General features: G+C 49.8%; 1 protein-coding gene across 2 annotated transcripts in view; it reads right to left on the bottom strand.

Annotated features, from left to right (window-relative positions):
- LOC138799397 (beta-microseminoprotein-like) overlaps nucleotides 1-22,567 on the bottom strand; it is a 72,159-nt gene that overhangs the window by 38,232 nt on the left and 11,360 nt on the right. The window contains exons 3-4 of one of the 2 annotated variants that reach the window (XM_069980507.1): nucleotides 16,493-16,598; nucleotides 15,899-16,144 (exon numbers count right to left, since the gene is read on the bottom strand). The exons of the other annotated variant lie outside the window; for it this stretch is intronic. Coding sequence (XP_069836608.1) covers nucleotides 16,018-16,144; nucleotides 16,493-16,598 — 233 coding nt within the window. The 3' untranslated portion in view covers nucleotides 15,899-16,017. Of the gene's footprint in view, nucleotides 1-15,898; nucleotides 16,145-16,492; nucleotides 16,599-22,567 lie in introns of those variants that run through there. 2 annotated transcript variants of the gene reach the window in all.

Below are 22,567 nucleotides of genomic sequence, written 5' to 3'. Positions count from 1 at the left end.
TGTCTGGAGGGGGTGCAGTCAGATGAGGGGGCATTATACTACCTGTGTCTGGAGGGGGGGCAGTCAGATGAGGGGGCATTATAGTACCTGTGTCTGGAGGGGGGGCAGTCAGATGAGGGGGGCATTACACTACCTGTGTCTGGAGGGGGGGCAGTCAGATGAGGGGGCATTATACTACCTGTGTCTGGAGGGGGTGCAGTCAGATGAGGGGGCATTATACTACCTGTGTCTGGAGGGGGGGCAGTCAGATGAGGGGGCATTATAGTACCTGTGTCTGGAGGGGGGGCAGTCAGATGAGGGGGGCATTACACTACCTGTGTCTGGAGGGGGTGCAGTCAGATGAGGGGGCATTATACTACCTGTGTCTGGAAGGGGGTGCAGTCAGATGAGAGGGCATTATACTACCTGTGTCTGGAGGGGGTGCAGTCAGATGAGGGGGCATTATAATACCTGTGTCTGGAGGGGGTGCAGTCAGATGAGGGGGGCATTATACTACCTGTGTCTGGAGGGGGTGCAGTCAGATGAGGGGGGCATTATACTACCTGTGTCTGGAGGGGGGGCATTATAATACCTGTGTCTGGAGGGGGTGCAGTCAGATGAGGGGGGCATTATACTACCTGTGTCTGGAGGGGGGGCAGTCAGATGAGGGGGCATTATACTACCTGTGTCTGGAGGGGGTGCAGTCAGATGAGGGGGCATTATACTACCTGTGTCTGGAGGGGGTGCAGTCAGATGAGGGGGGCATTATACTACCTGTGTCTGGAGGGGGTGCAGTCAGATGAGGGGGGCATTATACTACCTGTGTCTGGAGGGGGGGCAGTCAGATGAGGGGGGCATTATACTACCTGTGTCTGGAGGGGGGGCAGTCAGATGAGGGGGGGCATTATACTACCTGTGTCTGGAGGGGGTGCAGTCAGATGAGGGGGCATTATACTACCTGTGTCTGGAGGGGGTGCAGTCAGATGAGGGGGCATTATACTACCCGTGTCTGGAGGGGGTGCAGTCAGATGAGGGGGCATTATACTACCTGTGTCTGGAGGGGGTGCAGTCAGATGAGGGGGCATTATACTACCTGTGTCTGGAGGGGGGCAGTCAGATGAGGGGACATTATACTACCTGTGTCTGATGCTGCTGCTTATATCTTTATTTTTTGAGTTGGTACAATAATTGAGAAGAAGTTTGCACTCTGGAGGTCCCAGTTGTGCAGGAGATCCGTGAGGCTTGGGCGCTGATCAGCTGATTCAGGATTCTCACATCAAAGATGATAGGAGTTGTAGTAGAAGTAACAGTAAGACTTTAATCAATGGATAACATTTTTTGTAGAAAACCCTCAATAGATCTGACAAAGAGGGTTCCCCTCAAAACGCCTCATCCATTGATGAAAGTCTTACTGTTATGTCTACTACTACTCCTATCATCCTACCATCACTCCTATAATACTGAATCAGCCGATCAGCCCCTAAGCCTCAGGGATCTCCTGCACAACTGGACCTCCAGGGTGCAAACTTTTTATCATCACATACAAATATATACACACAAAAGGACATACTGCAGACATACACAAATATGCACAACACACCTTACATATATACCTACATCTAATCATACTAACACACACACACACACACACCTTACATATATACCTACATCTAATCATACTAACACACACACACACACACACCTTACATATATACCTACATCTAAGCATACTAACACACACACACACAGACACATGACAGACATACAAACATATATACACAGATACAAAAGCATGCAGATTATATATATACAGTAAAATATCTATAGTACTACATTACATAATATACATGATAGATGCACACACACACACACACACACACACGCATGCATAAACACATGACACAGATGTACAAACACACACAGATTACAAAGACAGACAAATATACAGTTAACAAACTCACATGTTCAGCAGGGCAGGAAGCTCCATGGAGTCTCCATCTTTCCCTCCTCTTCTCCCAGCCAGGCCCGGCAGCCGGCAGCCTCTCCCTCTTCTCCTGTGCACCGACTGCACACATAGCAACAGGAGAGTCACATGACTGCAGAGGGGAGGGGGGATGGAGGGCCCTGCTGCTGCTGCTGCTGCTCTCCGGATCTTCCTCATGACAGGTAGGAAGAGAGCAGGGCCGAGGCTGGGAGCGGGGACACACTGAGTGCAGGGGGAGGGAGGGAGGGCCCATGATTAGTTTACATTAAGAACGGGCCCTGATGCCGCCTGTTCAGCAGTGTGGGAACAAGCAGGGGCCCCCTTGCGCTCCCTATCAAATGGTAGGCCCCTCTCTGGCTCAGGGACAGGGCCCAGCAAGGAGAAAGGAGGGGGGAGGAGGCGGGGCCCACCGGGGAATCCCCCGGCTCCCCGGTGGCCCAGTCCGAGCCTGTGTATATAATAATGTAATCTTGTGTATAATCATCTCAATTGTATCTGTGTCACAGCCGCGGCGGCGTCCCGCGTTCCGGGCCGCCGCCGCGACCGCTTCCTGCCCCATGCAGCAGCCGGTGTCCATAGTCGGGGACCCGGCGCTGCTATCACCTCGGCCCCGGGGGGCGCCTCACCTCTCCACGCTCCTGTCTCCCGCTGTGCCGGCCGGCGCGCGCGTCCCCGCCTCCTAGGGCGCGCGCGCGCCGGCTGTCTCAGATTTAAAGGGGCAGTGCGCTCCTAATTGGTAGTTGCACCTAATCACTCCCCTATAAATCCCAGCTTGCCCTGTTCCCTGTGTTGGAGCCTCTACATGCTTCCCATAGCGTTTGGCCCAGCTCCCTGTTGTTCCTGTGTCCTGTCCGTTACCTGGTCCCAAGTCCCTGTTCCTGAGTCCTGTCCGTTACCTGGTCCCAAGTCCCTGTTCCTGGTTCCTGTTCCCCTGTGACTCCACCTGTTCCCGTGTCCAGCCTGTCACGTGCTCTCTCATCTGCAGACTATTGCCTGTGCCATCTCCTGCCACGCCTCGCCTGCCGACACCAGCAACCAAGCCAGGGGTAGCGACCTGGGGGTCGCCTGCCGCAGCAAGTCCATCCCGCCTTGCGGCGGGCTCTGGTGAAAACCAGCGGCCCCTTAGACTCCGCTCCCTGGTGAGGTTTGTGCCATCGCTGGTGCCGGTCCAGTGGATCCACTACTCCAGGCGTTACAGTAGGCTCCAACCATGGATCCCGGCGAGGTGCCCGATCTCCGTGACGTCGCCAGAGTGGTCACTCAGCAGGCGCAACAAATCCAGAAACAGTCACAGCAGATCCAGCAACTCACTGCCGCCTTACAGCAGCAGACTACTGCCCAGCGCACACCACCTCCTGACGCTTCTTCTTCACTCCGACTGGCCCTCCCAAGCAAGTACTCTGGGGACTCTAAGTTGTGCAGAGGATTCTTGACTCAGTGCACCATGCACATTGAACTTTTGAGTAGTCAGTTTTCCACCGAGCGCTCTAAAGTGGCTTTCATCATCAGCCTATTAGAAGGTAGAGCCCTGGCCTGGGCCACGCCACTGTGGGACCGTGATGATCCAGTTGCTGCCAATCTCCGGGCCTTCCTATTCGAGTTTCGCTCCGTCTTTGAGGAACCTGCCCGTGCTTCTTCAGCCGAGACTGCTCTCCTCAACCTCTCTCAAGGCAGCTCCTCTGTTGGTGACTACGCCATCCAGTTCCGCACCCTGGCAGCCGAATTGGACTGGAACGAGGCCGCCCTATTGGCCACCTTCAAGAAGGGCCTGTCTAGTCGTGTGAGAGACGTGCTCGCTGCCCGAGACCTGCCTACCTCCCTGAACGAACTCATTCTACTGGCCACCCGAGTTGATACTCGTTTTTCGGAGAGGGAGGAGGAGGTTCGGCATGAACATTTACTAACCCGTTCCCGTCGCCATCCCCAGCTGGCGCCGGTTTTTCCAGAATCCTGACCTTTCGATGTCCCAACCCTCTCCTGAGATTCCTATGCAGGTGGAACGGGCTCACCTGACGCCTGATGAAAGAATCCGGCGCCTGGAGCAGAATCTCTGTCTCTATTGCGGTGGTTCCGATCACTTCCGGCTGGGATGTCCCCTACGTCCCCAAACATCCGGAAAATGCTCGCACCTAGGTCCGGTGGGACAGGTGTCCCTAGGTGTGAATGCCACCATTCCAAGTCTGTCTATGCCAGTTTCCATCCGGACTCTCTCAGGACGAAATCATCAGACTACTGCCTTCCTCGATTCTGGGTCAGCAGGCAGTTTTATTGCGGCAACATTGGTCCAAAGATGGCGGCTACCCGTGACCCGACTAGCCAGGCCCCTGACTATCTCCTCGGTCACAGGCGAAATTCTTACCGACCGTGTGTACTACCAGACCGCACCTTTAGTCCTCCAGGTGGGTCCTTTACATCAAGAAGAGATATCCTTCTACGTCCTGCCCCATTCTTCCCCCGCGGTCCTCCTGGGACTCCCGTGGCTGCAAGAACATGCCCCTCAACTGGACTGGAGAACCGGGGAGATTCTCAGTTGGGGTCAGGACTGTTCCAACCAGTGTCTCAGGTCACCTCAGACCAAGTGTACTATGTCGTTTCCTGTCCCAGCCAAGCCTCTATCCGACCTACCGGCAGAAGACCAAGACTCGGCGGATGCCTTCTCTGCCGAGGTGTACCCTCTCTCCGTACCCAAGACTAAGGTCGTGTCCTCTCACCACCGGGAGAACTTACAGAAGGTCCTCGTCCACAGACCCACAGTCCCTTGCCATGTTTTACCGCCTGATCGCCTAGCACCAGTCGTCACCTCCTCGCTTCGGAGAGTACCCCCCGGAAAGACTCATGTTCACCCTGCGCTTCGAAGAGGTATTTTGAAGTGGGGTCATTCCTCGTTGGAGGCCGGGCACCCTGGAATCCGTAAGACCGGCCAACGGATCTCTCGCCACTACTGGTGGTCCAGTTTGTTTCAAGATGTCAAAGACTTTGTGGCTTCCTGTGCCATCTGCAGGCAAGAAAGAGGGGGAGGCCAAAGGGGGGGGGTACTGTCACAGCCGCGGCGGCGTCCCGCGTTCCGGGCCGCCGCCGCGACCGCTTCCTGCCCCATGCAGCAGCCGGTGTCCATAGTCGGGGACCCGGCGCTGCTATCACCTCGGCCCCGGGGGGCGCCTCACCTCTCCACGCTCCTGTCTCCCGCTGTGCCGGCCGGCGCGCGCGTCCCCGCCTCCTAGGGCGCGCGCGCGCCGGCTGTCTCAGATTTAAAGGGGCAGTGCGCTCCTAATTGGTAGTTGCACCTAATCACTCCCCTATAAATCCCAGCTTGCCCTGTTCCCTGTGTTGGAGCCTCTACATGCTTCCCATAGCGTTTGGCCCAGCTCCCTGTTGTTCCTGTGTCCTGTCCGTTACCTGGTCCCAAGTCCCTGTTCCTGAGTCCTGTCCGTTACCTGGTCCCAAGTCCCTGTTCCTGGTTCCTGTTCCCCTGTCACTCCACCTGTTCCCGTGTCCAGCCTGTCACGTGCTCTCTCATCTGCAGACTATTGCCTGTGCCATCTCCTGCCACGCCTCGCCTGCCGACACCAGCAACCAAGCCAGGGGTAGCGACCTGGGGGTCGCCTGCCGCAGCAAGTCCATCCCGCCTTGCGGCGGGCTCTGGTGAAAACCAGCGGCCCCTTAGACTCCGCTCCCTGGTGAGGTTTGTGCCATCGCTGGTGCCGGTCCAGTGGATCCACTACTCCGGGTGTTACAATCTGAAATATGCAATGTAATACCAATGATGTCACTCCGCAGTGCTGACAATCAGAATACTGAGGGACAGCATTCAGAATCACAGAAAAAAATAAATAAAACAAAACACATTATGAATACGTTTTGTATCATTATGATCAAACAAGATTACATACAACAAGCTTGTTTTTATCTAAGTGAGCACTTTTATCTGAGTGAGTAATACACATTGGAATGCTGAAGGGTCTAATATCTAATAAGATCTTAAAGATTTTTTAGTGACATTTGGGCAGTTTTTTCTGAAAACTGTGGACCAAGAAAACGGCATGTAAAACCAGCTGTTTGTTTTTAAAAGAATAAAGCAGAAAAAGTAGTTTTGCCATGTTCTTTGTATTGCACTTATGTGTTTCCTGGTGTGACTTCTGTGCCAAAAGTTATCTACTCACTGTCACCTACATATCAGGAATTATTTACTTTCTAAATATTTCTCAGGTTTCATTTACATTGTTGGTGTTTATTAGATTTTATAGGATTACTTTCTAGAAGAAGACTTAAATGTGACATTAACAAACAAGAGTTTGTAAATCATACAGTAATCCTCAAATATTAATAACATGGACTGTATCTTTGTACAAACATAGAACCAAACAGGACAAAGAAAGTCCTTATTCATACAGTGCACTTTTGATTTTGCAGTTTAAAATCTGATTGGAGCCCAGCATCTTACCAATAGACAGAGATTAGCGGCTAACTACATATTGAACACAATGATAGCATAATGTGCAGCAAATATCTCAGCGCCCCCTAGCTGACGCTGCAGGTAGCCAACAGTTTGTATTTTAAATCTATGTCTATGTAGCAGGTTTGCATCTTGGTATCAGACAAACATATTACTGCATTCTGTAGAAATGTATTTTGAAAAATTAAACAGAACAGAATTTTAATAGTTGAAGTTCACTTTAATAAAGGGGTTTTTATAATTCGATCTATCCCTAGTTTCAATTAAAAAACATCACACCAAGGCTATGTTCACACATAGTATTTCCGTCAGTCTTTTTTCAACCAAGACCAAGAGTGGAACTGACAGGTCAAAATTATAATGGAAAGATATGCACAGCTTCTGTGTTTTCAATCCACTCCTGTTTTTGGTTGAAAAAAATTGAAAAAAGACTGACGGAAATACTATGTGTAAACATATCCTCAATCTTAAAGTGACTCTGTACCCACAGTCTGACCCCCCCCCCCCCAAACCACTTGTACCTTCAAATAGCTGCTTTCAATCCAAGATCTGTCCTGCAGTCCGTTTGGCAGGTGATGCAGTTATTGTCCTCATTGTGTATTATGATGTGCTGCAGAACCTCATCATACACCTCAACTGCTGCAGAACCTCATCCTACACCTCAGCTGCTGCAGAACCTCATCCTACACCTCAGCTGCTGCACAACCTCATCCTACACCTCAGCTGCTGCAGAACCTCATCCTACACCTCAGCTGCTGCAGAGCATCATACTAGCAGTACAGTGTGGTATATGCCAGTATAGTGGGGTACATATGGCAGCACATGAATGCATATATACACTGTAGTAAATTAGTGGAGGTGGTGCTATATAGCAGCACATGTGGATATACATGTACACTAGGGGCCCTAGTGTACATATATATCACCACCTCCAGCATTATGCCCCAGTGTACATATATCTGCTATATATCTCCACATGTGCTGCTATATATCACCAGCTCCAGCACTATGCCCCAGTCTGTACACTGGGGCATAGTAGTGGATGAAGGGGCTGGCGCCCAGCACAGGCAGGAGGAGGAAGAGCTCACACTGACAGGATACAACTTGCTGGAGGAGCGGAATGTTGTGTTTGCTGCTGTTATCAGTCTATTGTCACAAAAACGGATTATGTGCTTTCTTCAGTGTGCACACTCTCCTATAAGCACACTGCACTGCCTGTAGCTCAAACTTCCACACGGAGCACAACACAGTTGTAATCTCAGAGCTACAGACCTGGCTCTGGCTTACACATGGCTCCCTCCTGGGCTCTGATAACTGCTCCCCCACCCCCAATTGTCGGGACCCCCCCTCCAGACGCCCCCCCCCCTCCTCCTTACAAACAATCACGACCCTCAGCCACCAGCCTCCCCCCTTAGCCCTGTTATCATACTTACTAGGAGTGGGGCGGAGGAGGGATCCATATGAGGAGCCGCTGTGGCTGGCCATGCAGGCTTATACCCAATCCTCAGGAAGACTGCCGGGTGGCGTCACACATCACAGGGACGTAGCCCGGCAGTTCCTGGGGAGGGCGGTAGGGGGTCAGCCAGGGACTGAGCACTGTAGGCTGGGGCTGCTGTCATTTTAGTTTAGTGAAGTTAAACATCACTAAAATGACAGTGGCAGAGAAGATTCTGCCGCCCCCTGCAGGACCGCAGGAGCTGCTGTCTGAGGCGGAATACTCACTCTGCCTCATGGCAGAAGCGGCCCTGTATGGGAGTATCTGTGCCCTAACTTTGCACCACCCCTCTGTCCCTCCTCCCCACCCTCATCATCATTAGGAATGCCACTGGAACATTTTCTCCATGCTGAACATTTGCACAGGTGTCTTAACGATCCAGCCCATGTGACGGGCTCCCACAGCTGACGAATAGTAGGCAATCTGTCTGGAGCATTCCTAATGATGAGGAGGGCGGGGAGGAGGGACAGAGAGGTTGTGCCAGCCTAATGCATACACAATCTAGGCCACTCCCGTAGGGCACGGGCAGGGGCGCCGCAATCATGAGGCGACTTGAATCGTCTGCCTCAGGCGGCGCCACCAGCTGTCTTCGTGGGGGCGGCATTCAGTGGCAGATTATAATATGGGCGGTTCGGGCGGCCGCCCACATTATAATCCGCCACTGACTGTACCATGTACTGGAGCCCCCCCGCCCCCCGGCAGTATCTGTAATGAGATGCTGTGAGCGGCAGAGACTGTATTCATAAGCGCCGCCCTGTAATGAATCAGCCGCACGGTGCTGATACTACAGCGCGGCGGTTATGAATACAGTCCCCCCCGCTCACAGCATCTCATTACAGATACTGCCCGGGGGCGGGGGGGCTCCAGTACATGCATTCCACGTCCGTGATCCGACAGGATCACGGAACGTGGAATGCAGCCTTAGTCCCTGGGGTGATGCGCGGCTGCCGGAGGTGTCCCATCCTGTCCCCGGCAGCGCGCGCATCAGAGAGCTCCCCGTGCGCCGGAAGTCACAGCCACAGGCACACGGGGAGCTCTCTGATGCTCGCGCTGCCGGGGACAGGACGGGACACCCCGGGCAGCCGCACATCAGCCGGGACCAGACCAGAGAGGCTCGACGGGGGAACGGAGGGCAGGTGAGTTGTGTGCTGTTTTTTGTTTTATCTGCTGTGCAGGGGGGGGGGGGGGGAGAGGGGGACCATCTATAAGGGAGGGGGAGAGGGGGACCATCTATAAGGGGGGGGGGGGACCATCTATAAGGGGGGGGGGAAGGGGACCATCTATAAGGGAGGGGGGGGGGAGAGGGGGACCATCTATAAGGGAGGGGGGAAAGAGGGGGACCATCTATAAGGGAGGGGGGAAAGAGGGGGACCATCTATAAGGTAGGGGGGGGGGGAAGGGGACCATCTATAAGGGGGGGGGGGGGGGGGGGACCATCTATGAGGGGGGGGGGGGAAGGGGACCATCTATAAGGGAGGGGGGAAAGAGGGGGACCATCTATAAGGTAGGGGGGGGGGAAGGGGACCATCTATAAGGGGGGGGGGAGAGGGGGACCATCTATGAGGGGGGGGGGGAAGGGGACCATCTATAAGGGAGGGGGGAAAGAGGGGGACGATCTATAAGGGGGGGGGGGAAAGAGGGGGACCATCTATAAGGGGGGGGGGGACCATCTATAAGGGGGGGGGAGAGGGGGACCATCTATAAGGGAGGGGGGAGAGGGGGACCATGTATAAGGTAGGGGGGGGAAGGGGACCATCTATAAGGGGGGGGGGGAGAGGGGGACCATCTATAAGGGAGGGGGGGAGAGGGGGACCATCTATAAGGGAGGGGGGGAGAGGGGGACCATCTATAAGGTAGGGGGGGGAAGGGGACCATCTATAAGGGAGGGGGGGGGGAAGGGGACCATCTATAAGGGAGGGGGGAAAGAGGGGGACGATCTATAAGGGAGGGGGGAAAGAGGGGGACCATCTATAAGGGGGGGGACCATCTATAAGGGAGGGGGACCATCTATAGGGGGGGGAAGGGGACCATCTATAAGGGAGGGGGACCATCTATAGGGGGGGGAAGGGGACCATCTATAAGGGAGGGGGGAAAGAGGGGGACCATCTATAAGGGGGGGACCATCTATAAGGGAGGGGCGGGAGGGGGACCGTCTATAAGGGGGGGAAGAGGGGGACCATCTATAAGGGGGGGAAGAGGGGGACCATCTATAAGGGAGGGGGGAGAGGGGGACCATGTATAAGGGGGGGAGGGGGACCATCTATAAGGGAAAGGGGACCATCTATAAGGGAGGGGGAGAGGGGGACCATCTATAAGGGAGAGGGGGACCATCTATAAGGGAGAGGGGACCATCTATAAGGGGGGGGGAAGAGGGGGACCATCTATAAGGGAGAGGGGACCATCTATAAGGGGGGGGAAGAGGGGGACCATCTATAAGGGGGGGGGGAAGAGGGGGACCATCTATAAGGGGGGGAGAGAGAGGGAAGAGGGGGACCATCTATAAGGGAGGGGAAAGAGGGGGACCATCTATAAGGGAGGGACCATCTATAAGGGAGGGGGGAGAGGGGGACCATCTATAAGGGAGAGGGGACCATCTATAAGGGGGGGAAGAGGGGGACCATCTATAAGGGGGGAAGAGGGGGACCATCTCCTAAAAGATCAGCACCCTCCTCTCCTGACATCCTCTGTGCTGCTGTGACCTCTCCTAAAAGATCAGCACCCTCCTCTCCTGACATCCTCTGTGCTGCTGGGACTTCTCCTATAGGATTAGCACCCTCCTCTCCTGACATCCTCTGTGCTGCTGGGACCTCTCCTATAGGATTAGCACCCTCCTCTCCTGACATCCTCTGTGCTGCTGGGACCTCTCCTATAGGATTAGCACCCTCATCTCCTGACATCCTCTGTGCTGCTGGGACCTCTCCTATAGGATTAGCACCCTCCTCTCCTGACATCCTCTGTGCTGCTGGGACCTCTCCTATAGGATTAGCCCCCTCCTCTCCTGTCATCCTCTGTGCTGCTGGGACCTCTCCTATAGGATTAGCCCCCTCCTCTCCTGACATCCTCTGTGCTGCTGGGACCTCTCCTATAAAGTCAGCCCCCTCCTCTCCTGACATCCTCTGTGCAGCAAGGGACCAAACATTATGTTTATTGGGGACAGCAGTGGGGGGGGGGGGGGGGGCAGTAGTGGATTATAATGTGGGCGGATTGACGGGGGGGGGGGGGGGCGTCATTCTATAGTTCGCCTCGGGCAGCAGAGAGGCTAGAATCACCCCTGGGCACGGGGCTGCCAGTTTAAAAGTTGTTTTTTAGGACAATAACTGCATCACCTGCCGAACGGACCCCAGGACAGATCTTGGATTAAAAGCAGCTATCTGAAGGTACAAGCGGTTTGGGGGGAGGGGGGTCAGATTGTGGGTACAGAGTCGCTTTAAAGCTATGCACCTCTATATAATGGATCTATGTTTTGGCTGCATTGGGGCCTCTATGTGCCCATGGAAAAAACAGTGTGCAAAAGTGTTTTTCTAATACCACTTATTCAATAAAGAAGTTTAGAATGATTCAGGTTGCTATGTGAAATTAACAGCTGAATTTTAATTTACATTATGGAGCCCATTTAGACTCCATTTAGGGATCCTGTCAAAAGATCAGTGCAATGCATCACTTGTTCTCTGGGATATAAATCGTCCCTGGTGAAGGACTCTTGTGTTTCACCTCAATCTACCTACATGTATACAGGCAGAGAAATTAGTCAGCACACCAAAATGAGTTTCCATTGCTTAGTGTTTTATTATTCCATTTCAGTTAAAAAACTGTGTGAATTGCTGAGCTGCATGGGTCGGCGCCTGACCTGGAAAATTGAGATGTGGCAAACAGTGTATGAGATGAAGAAGACTGACGAGAAAGGGATTATCCTGCACATAAAAACTTTCTATAGGTATATAACAGGGGCGTAGCTAGGGGTTCAGCCTAGGGGGGGCGAGTGAGTCTGAGTGGGCCCCCAACCATTGTTACCCATAGGGAACCTCAGCAGGTGACAAGGATTTCTGAATAATAATAATATAATAATAATAATAATAATATAGTGAATATTCTTTTACATTTCTTATAGTGAATAAGGATACAGAACCGTGTAAGAGGTTTCTACATCTGGAATATAGAACCACAAAAAAAGTAAAAGGGCTTAAGATTAGAAAAATATAGCTGCCTTCTTCCACAGACAGCACCACTCTTGTCCTCAGTTTGTGTGTGGTATTCGACTAAAGTGAATAGAGCCAAGTTGTGATACCACACACAACCTAAGAGCAGGGGTGGCGCTGTTTTTGGAACAAAACAATTATGTTTTTTTTTTAATTCTGGAGAACCCTTTTAACCAGATTATCTTTGCCTAAAAATAATAGTGGTATAGGTAATAGGCTTTTAGACATTAAAAGGGGTGAGCTGGTATGTACAATCCAAGATATGTGATCTATCTATCTATCTATCTATCTCCTATCTATCTATCTCCTATCTATCTATCTATCTATCTATCTATCTATCTATCTATCTATCTATCTATCTATCTTCTATCTATCTAATTCCTATCTATCTATCTCCTATCTATCTATCTATCTATCTATCTCCTATCTATCTATCTATCTATCTATCTACCTATCTATCTATCTCCCATCTATCTATCTATCTATCTATCTATCTATCTATCTATCTATCTTCTATCTATCTCCTATCTACCTAACTATCTATCTATCTCCTATCTATCTATCTCCTATCTATCTATCTATCTATCTATCTATCTATCTATCTATCTATCTATCTATCTATCTCCTATCTTTCTATCTATCTATCTCCTATCTATCTCCTATCTATCTATCTATCTATCTATCTATCTATCTATCTATCTATCTATTATCTATCTATCTATCTATCTATCTCCTATCTATCTATCTATCTATTATCTATCTATTTTTTATATCTATATAGACCACCTCTTCATAGATGATGACCACCACTCTATACAGACCATTCCTCTATATATATATGGATATATATCTGGCTGCTGTGTCTGGTCAGTGGTGTGGGTGGTTGTGTGTGTGTGTGTGTGTGTGTGTGTTGTCACTCCTCTCACAGTCCTCACCCCTCTCACTCCTCACTCCCCTCACTCCTCTAACAGTCCTCACTCCTCTCTCACACAGTCCTCACTCCTCTCACAGTCCTCACCCCTCTCACAGTCCTCACTCCCCTCACAGTCCTCACTCCCCTCTCACAGTCCCCACTCCCCTCTTACAGTCCTCACTCCTCTCAGTCCTCACACAGTCCTCACTCCTCTCAGTCCTCATACAGTCCTCACTCCTCTTACAGTCCTCACTCCTCTCACAGTCCTCACTCCTCTCACAGTCCTCACTCCCCTCTCACAGTCCTCACTCCCCTCACAGTCCTCACTCCTCTCACAGTCCTCACTCCTCTCACAGTCCTCACTCCTCTTACAGTCCTCACTCCCCTCACAGTCCTCACTCCTCTCACAGTCCTCACTCCTCTCACAGTCCTCACTCCTCTCACAGTCCTCACTCCCCTCTCACAGTCCTCACTCCCCTCTCACAGTCCTCACTCCCCTCTCACAGTCCTCACTCCCCTCTCACAGTCCTCACTCCCCTCTCACAGTCCCCACTCCCCTCTTACAGTCCTCACTCCTCTCAGTCCTCACACAGTCCTCACTCCTCTCAGTCCTCTTACAGTCCTCACTCCTCTTACAGTCCTCACTCCTCTCACAGTCCTCACTCCTCTCACAGTCCTCACTCCCCTCTCACAGTCCTCACTCCCCTCTCACAGTCCTTACTCCTCTCACAGTCCTCACTCCCCTCTCACAGTCCTCACTCCCCTCTCACAGTCCTCACTCCCCTCTCACAGTCCTCACTCCCCTCTCACAGACCTCACTCCCCTCACACAGTCATCACTCCCCTCTCACAGACCTCACTCCCCTCACACAGTCATCACTCCCCTCTCACAGTCCTCTCAGTCCTCACACAGTCATCACTCCTCTCACAGTCCTCACTCCCCTCACACAGTCCTCATTCTGTACCTGACAACTTCCAGAGCTGCTGCTGGACGTCTTCACAGTCCCCCCTGGCAGCCATAGACGGTGAGGATCCCTCCAGCTGCTGTCCTCCCTCCTCATACGTTTTGCAGCCAGTGAGGGAGAGGAGGGGGAGGGGCCAGCAGCAGCAGCGTGTAGGAGGAAGAAGCAGGAAGAAGATCCAGCCCTGGCCGGGCTCGGCATCCGACAGCTGAGCGGGCCCCTCAGGAGCAGGGGCCCGCTATTCCCAGGTGCAGTTGCCCTCTTGGGGGCCACTACAGACATGTTAAGGCTGTCTGCAAAAGCAATAGCTTTTGCAGACAGCGTTAACTGTCTAAGACCTCAGTGGGCCCCTGCCTGAGTGGGCCCGGGGGCGACCACCCCCTTTGCCCCCGCCTATTTTCGCTACTGGTATATAAGTAACAAACATCTTATCCTTACCTCTCCACACTCCCCTGGTGTCCTCCTGTGGTGTCTCTGGATCAGCGTTTTGACAGCATCCATAGCAAATGGCTGGTCAGTATAGGCTCTATCCTGTGGGAATGGCACATCACCGTCTGTTGTCAAAGAGCTGACAGCGGCGTAGAGTGGGTGGCCCAGGAACCGGCAGCTGTGCCAGTGTTGGACAGGTAAATATACTTTACTGTCATGACCCCACAGCCCCGGCAGCATGGCTAATTAGACATTTATTCCGGACAACCCCTTTAAGTAGAATACTTTCCATTCAATTGCTGCCCAATATATTCCACTTGACATTGTTACAATGGCAAATGGCAAGTTGCATATCTAACAGAATAGTAAATGTTATTCCCTTCACTTTTTGTGGTTTACATTTTATGGCTATGTTCACACAACGTATTGCAAATTGCAACAGCGGCCGTCATTTATACAAAACATACGTTGTACTGGAATGAATAGAATACTATGTGTATACGCTCCGGCCAGGATTTCATCCGGCCACACAAAAAACTGACATGTCAGTTTTCTGTGTCCGCTATTCATAGAATAGCAGTCACACAAGACATGTCACTTTACACAGTAAAGCGTGTGGCTCCAGCCGCACCCTCCATTGTGTGCAGTGGTGAATTGGAATGCGGGTGCACATGGGTGTGCCCGCATCCGAATTCACCAGAAATGAAGATCATCAAGCCGGTACTGCAGTATCGGCCTGGATGATCTTCAGTAACACCAGCCGTTCTGTGACCCTGCCGGGTCACAGAACGGCTAGTGTTATATGTAGTATGAACCCGGCTTATTACCGTGTATGTGTATATTAGAAATAATTGTCAACATGTACCACCAATTGAAGACACTGAATTATGCCACTGTATGGGCATGAAGTGTTATACATTGTTTAAAAAATTCCAGTGCAAAGGAAATATAGCTACATGTTATTTATTGGACACCTCTGTACTGATTAATGTAGTCGACCTTGTATCTTTTGTTCAATATAAAACAAAACAATTGGTATATAAGTGCATACTTTCCTGAGATATGATAATAGGATGATTTATTGTCTTACAGTGGGTCAGTCAGTGGGTGCTATGAAAACCTTTGTTTTTTAGTAGAAATTAGGGAAGTTCAGTTTGCCAAACTTTGAGGCAAAGTTTGTGTTTGTTTATACATTAAACCGCACTAAAACAGCTAAAGGATTGCAGGTGTGTAGGTGTTTTAATGCGGTTCAGCAAGTTCGCTCATCATACTTACCTGTCCACACTCCCCCAGCATCCTCCTGCTCCAGTCTCCGGTGTCCCCCACTGCCTCCTCCAGCCTGCTCAGCCAATCACTAAGTGAGACAGGACAGTGCGGTTCATAAAGAAATTTTGGTTCGTAAGATTTTTAGCATAATTTATCATATATATATATTTTTATTTCAAGTGGGAAACAGTGTAACTAAATCAAGATGTCATGCAAGAAAAATAAGTTTTTATCAATAATAGGTTTTTATTTTATGTTACCCAGTAAATTACATGGTAAATAAATGTGACAGTTTTTCTTAAAAAAAGACCAGTATTGAGGAGGACATTGCAGACAACTGGTTATCCCACCATTCCAAATGATTGACATTGTTTGGTTGGATCTTCATTTGGAATCAGTTTGTAAACACACTCCTTCTTGTCAAACACAAATTTGCATGTCTCATCATAGTTCACTGGTCTGCCATAACTATTTAAAGAAGAAGAAAAGCACATTATATTTTGTTATAAAAATATATTACAAGTCATAAATTTAATTGTGTAAAAACCAGATCTGTAACTATTACTTTTTGGGTGTACTCTTCTTCTTGGCACTATTGAGGCAATATGCATGAGACAATTATTCAGGGGGGCACCAAGTGTGTGCAATTATATTTGGCCTAGCACTGTACACTATCACAGTCAGGAGCACTATCTGCTTAGTAAGAGGCACCATTGTAACAAGATAATCAATATTAGCTATTTCTGTCAGAGATTTAATCTTATAGGTGATTGCTGTAGTGTTCTCTATGCTGATCTAGTGAAGGATTTTTCTTACGCTGAGCAGCATGTAAAGTGTCCGTCAGAACCGCATGTACAGTCCATACAATTTTTGCTCCGCCACTGACTGCCTGGTGGATGCATTCTTTTTCTGTAGTAACATCCTAAAAATTAAAATTGAACAAAAAAGTCAACATACAAATCCTGAATAACTATAACCGTGATGGAGGGTGGTGATATAAATCAGGAGGCCCAAGTAAGTAGCTGGGTTAATGTAGTTAGAGGGACTAGAAGGGGATCCAAGAAAAGGAAGGACACTTCTCCTGCTGTATTCCCAAGCAAAATTGCCAAGTTGGGTGATCATGCAAGGGCATCAGTGTCAGAAATGGCAACTCTAGTGGATCCTGTTGTCCTTAACAGCCGGGAGAACAGTCCAACTAGTGGTGGGAATGGTGGTATTGTGGATAGACCTAGAAAGCTAGTGGTTGTAGGGGATTCCATAATCAGGAAGACGGAAAGAATAATTTGTCACCAAGATCGCCTCAATCAAATGGTTTGCTGTCTCTCTGGTGCCAGGGTTCGGCATGGAGTGGAAAGGGTGAACAAAAATACTTGGAGGCCCTGGGGATTACCCAGCTATCATGGTCCATGTGGGAACCAATGACAAAATACAAGTAGGTGGAGGTCCATTAACAACGATTTTATAGAACTAGGTGTTAAATTGAAGGGAAGGACCTCCAAGGTTGTATTCTCTGGAATACTGTGTGTGCCATGTGCATCGCAGGAGAGACAGCAGGAACTTAGAGAGATTAGGGTGAAAAAGGAGTAGGTTTTGGGTTTTTAGAGCACTGGGCTGATTTTTCTTTGAGGTATAATCTGATTCCATAGATAAATTGCACTTGAATGGAAGGGGGTCCGCTGTGCTGGGAGAGAGAATCCTAGGCAATGGCGGATTATAATGTGGGCGGATTGGGCGGCCGCCCGGGGCCCGAGGCTCCGGGGGGGCCCATGCCGCGCCGCCCACATTACAGAGCAGCAGCACATCACTTTCGGGGCCCAGTGGGCCCCTGAGTGATGTTCTGCAGTGGCGCTCTGTCCCTGGAGTCCCGGCCCACAGCGCTCGTCACCCCCATCTGATATGCGGCTGCCGGGGGTGTCACGTCCTATCCCCGGCAGCGCGCGCATCATAGAGCTCCCTGTGGCCGTGACTTCCGGTACAGAGAGCGTCCCTGTGCTGGAAGTCCCATCCCCAGCATACAGGGAGCTCTATGATGCGCGCGCTGCCGGGGTCAGGACGCGACACCCCCAGCAGCCGCACATCAGACGGGGGCAGACAGAGGCTGGAGAAGAAGAGGCGATCGGGGGAGTGGGTTGTTAGGTAAGTTTTTTTTTTTTTTTTTTTATCTGACTTGCACGGGGGGGGGGGGAGGGAGGATAAGAGAGAGGGGGCCATCTATAAAGGGGGGGGGGAGAGAGGGGACTATCTATAAGGGAGGGGGGATAAGAGAGAGGGGACCATCTATAAAGGGGGGGAGAGGGGGCCATCTATAAGGGAGGGGGATAAGAGAGGGGGCATCTATAAGGGAGGGGAATAAGAGAGAGGGGGCATCTATAAGGGAGGGGGATAAGAGAGAGGGGGCATCTATAAGGGAGGGGGATAAGAGAGAGGGGGCCATCTATAAGGGAGGGGGATAAGAGAGAGGGGGGCATCTATAAAGGGGGGGAGAGGGGGCCATCAATAAGGGAGGGGGATAAGAGAGAGGGGGCATCTATAAGGGAGGGGAATAAGAGAGAGGGGGGCATCTATAAGGGAGGGGGATAAGAGAGAGGGGGCCATCTATAAGGGAGGGGGATAAGAGAGAAGGGGCCATCTATAAGAGAGGGGAGATAAGAGAGAAGGGGCCATCTATAAGGGGGGGGGGAGAAGAGGGGGGCCATCTATAGGGGGTGGGAGAAGAGAAGGGGCCATCTATAAGGGGGGGAGAAGAGAGAAGGGGCCATTTATAGGGAGGGAGAGGAGAGAGGGCGCCATCTGGAAGGGGGGGATAAGAAAGGGGCCATCTATAAGGGAGGGTGGGAGAGAGAGGACCATCTATAAGGGGGGGAGAGAGGGGGCCATCTATAAGGGGAGGAGAAGGGGCCATATATAAGGGAGGGGGGAGAGAAGGGGCTATCTATAAGGGAGGGAGAGAAGGGGCCATCTATAAGGGGCAGGGGAACAACATAGGGAGAGAGGGGGCCATCTATAAGGGGGCTACATAGAGGAAAGCATATACTATAAGGGGGATCACATAGAGTCAGCCTACCTAGTAAAGGAGGGTGTAAAGGGGCCAATAAAGATGTGCAGTTTGTAAAAAGATGAGGATGGTGTCAGAGTGAGAAGCCTAATATGTCTGTCTGGCAGATTCTGTGGATTCGTGGCTCGGAGAAGTTCTCATGATGGCCCAGAGCAGATGAAGACGAAGATGAAAAGGGAAGAACTCCGATCAGAGAAGACGTCCCCTGTGAGTCACCTGATATAACAGCACTGTAATGTATATGGTGTACAGAACCTGTGTAGAGCTGGGTACCTCTATATGACTGTATGAGGTGATAGTGATCTGTGTACAATGGATGTTATTCAGTAGCAGCGGCAGTATTAGTGACTATTAGTGGTGACATTAGTCAGTATGCGGTGGTATTAGTCAGTATGTGGTGGTATTAGTCAGTATGTCGTGGTATTAGTCAGTATGTGGTGACATTAGTCAGTATGCAGTGGTATTAGTCAGTATGCGATGACATTAGTCAGTATGCAGTAACATTAGTCAGTATGTGGTGTTATTAGTCAGTATGCGGTGGCATTAGTCAGTATGTGGTGGTATTATTCAGTATTCAGTGGTGTTAGTCAGTATGCGGTGGTGTTAGTTAGTATGCGGGGGTTTTAGTATTCGGTGGTATTAGTCAGTATGCAGTGGTATTAGTCAGTAGGTGGTGGAATTAGTCAGTATGTGGTGGTATTAGTCAGTATGTGGTGGTATTAGTATGTGGTGGTATTATTTAGAATGTAGTGACATTAGTCAGTATGTGGTGGTATTAGTCAGTATGTGGGTGTATTAGTCAGTATGCAGTGACATTAGTCAGTATGTGGTGATATTAGTCAGTATGTAGTGACATTAGTCAGTATGTGGTGGTATTAGTCAGTATGCGGTGGTATTGGTAAGTATGCGGTGGTATTAGTCAGTAGGGGGTGGAATTAGTCAGTATGCGGTGGTATTAGTCAGTATGTGGTGGTGGTGTTAAACTCAGCACGGTGATCTGGGCCAGAAGCTTCTGTCTCTGTACATTGTGTAGTGGTGATGACCTGGAACTGCAGCTCAGCTACACAGTACAGATACGGAAGCTTCTGACCCCATTTACTGTGTTATTATCTGTAATTCCAGTCATGGCTGTGATGATACAACATGTAGCCGTGCTGCGCTCACAACTTCCTCTCATAACTCATCACCGCGCGGTGAGCGGGCCTGTGTGCTCTGGAATGCCAGGGATGATTTTCAGTCCCAGTCCGGCCCTGCTTACATGTAAGCAGTGTGTGTTGGCACTGGGGGTGCTAGGACCGGAACATGGACCATTGGGGGCTGGGGGGAGGCTGCCTGGCAGTGGGACCGGACAATGATTATTGGGGCAGGCTGCATAGGGGGGCCAGATGGCCATATGTTAAGGGCAACAACAGAAAACAAGGTGGCAAGATGTTTATTGGTGGGGTTGGGGGGGGCAGAGCAAAGGACCAGATGAGGTGGCAAGATGTAATCCGCCACTGATCCTAGAGGTGGTAAAAGATTTTTAAACTAGGGATGTGATGGGAGGAAAAATCAAACAATGTAGTAAGTAATAAAGTGGCTGATTAGAGTTTAGAGAGGGGATAGAACATTGAGGAGAAGGGACATGTGGGGGGGAAGATAAGAGTAATGAGTAAGGAGATCCACAATGAGCAGCGAAAATGATTGTAGCCACAGTATTTTTAAAAAAAAATCCCATTTCTGGTATTGAAAAAATCTATGCCAGAAGTCTAGCCAGCAAGATGGGGGAGCTAGAGGCCTTGGTTCTGGAGGATTCCATTGATGTGGTTTGTGTGACTAAGACTTGGCTGGACTCCTCACATGACTAAACTGTCAATATTCAAGGATTTACATTTTAGAAGGGACAGGGTGGGCAGAAGGGGAGGAGGAGTATGTCTGTATGTCAGAAATGATATTAAAGGGGTTATCCAGCTCTTCAAAAACATGGCCACTTTTCCCCCTACTCTTGTCTCCATATTGGGTGTGGTTTGAAACTCAGCTCCTTTGAAGTAAATGGAGCTTAATTTAAAGTGACACTGTAACCCCCTATTTGCATTTTGACTGCTCTCCACAGGTGTAAAGGGTAAATGTTAAAGCTTTCATTACTTATTTTAAATCACACCTCATGGTGCTTGTTCTGGTAAAAATTCGTTTATATCACATATGGATGGGGATATGTGGGCTGGGGTTTAGTGCCCTATGTGCCATATTGCTCCGCCCCTAGTTTCACTTAGCCCCACCCCCATTTGTGACGTCATTGTCGCATAGGCCCCACCCCTTCAGTAGCCATTGGAAGGGCCAGCCTAAAGCTCTAGGCGGTGATGACATCGCGGATAGGGCGGGGCTAAGTGGCCCTTGGGGCACAGAGATGTGGCACATAGGCCGCAAGGCCCCGCCCAGACATTCCAATCCACAGGTGATAAAAACGACTTTTTACCAGAACAAGCACCATGAGGTATAATATAAAATAAGTAATGAAAGCTGTAACATTTACCCTTTACACCTGTGGAGAGCAGTCAGAATGCAAATAGGGGGTGACAGTGTCACTTTAAAACCACTCCTGACCTGGAGACAAGAGTGGGGGAAAAGTGGCCATATTCTTGTAGCGCTGGATAACCCTTTTAAAGTGAGTGTAAAAGATGCAATAGCGGCTGATGACTGTGAGGATGTGAAAGCATTGTGGGTAGAACTACAGAGGGAGGTAAACACTGAAAAATGCCAAGGTGATAAATAGTCAGCTGCATACACAAACAGAGCGGGCTGCCCGGGAGGGGACAGTGGTGGTTATTGGTGATTTCAACCATCCATATATAGATTGGGGTCACAGTTCAGCTAAAACCACAAAGGGGAGAGATTTTCTTAATATATTGCAGGATAATTTTCTAGGCCAGTTTGTGGAGGAGCCAACAAGAAGTGATGCATTGTTGGATCTTGTTATTTCTAACAATGCCGAGTTGGTAGAGAATCAGCTGGTAGGACCAGGCTAATTTTCATTTTAGCACTTTTATTTTTTATTTTGTTGTAAAATTGTAAAATGTAAAATTGACATGTTATGTATGTTCCTCAAGTCAATACGATTACAACAATATGTAATTTATATTCCTTTTATTTTATCTGACTGCTTTTAAAAAGCAGTACAGTCAATGGAAGATGTGCCGGTGTAATACAACACTTAGACACATTGAGTGTTTGGGCGTCCACTTGGCAAATGAGGTTCAATGTGGATCAATGTAAAGTTATGCATCTGGGTACTAATAACCCATGCATCATATGTCTTATGGGGGAGTTACACTGGGTTCTGGACTCAGATTCATGTAAAGAATGTTCTAGAGCTGGAAAAGGTACAAAGGCAGCAACTAAACTAATAAGGGGAATGGAGCATCTTAGTTATGAGGAGAGATGAAAAGAATTAAACTTATTTAGTCTGGAGAAGAGACGTTTAAGGGGAGATATGATTAATTTATTTAAATATATAAATGGCCCCTACAAGAAATATGGGGAAAAGATGTTCCAGGTAAAACCCCCTCAAAGGACAAGAGGGCACTGCCTCCGCCTGGAGAAAAAAAGGTTCAATCTCTGGAGGCGACAAGCCTTCTTTACCATGAGAACTGTGAATCTGTGGAACAGTCTACCACAGGATCTGGTCACAGCAAAAACAGTAGAGGGTTTCAAAACAGGATAAGTTTGTAGATTAAAATAACATAAATGCATACTGTATGTACAGAATCTAGCCGTCACCCTCCTCCTTCCCTTCCCCCACCCCCTCCTTGGTTAAACTTAATGGACATGTATCTTTTTCAACCATATTAACTATGTAA

The sequence above is a fragment of the Dendropsophus ebraccatus genome, chromosome 8 (assembly GCF_027789765.1).
Source record: "Dendropsophus ebraccatus isolate aDenEbr1 chromosome 8, aDenEbr1.pat, whole genome shotgun sequence".
Lineage (NCBI taxonomy): Eukaryota > Metazoa > Chordata > Amphibia > Anura > Hylidae > Dendropsophus > Dendropsophus ebraccatus.
This window is presented reverse-complemented; position numbering and strand designations above follow the sequence as displayed.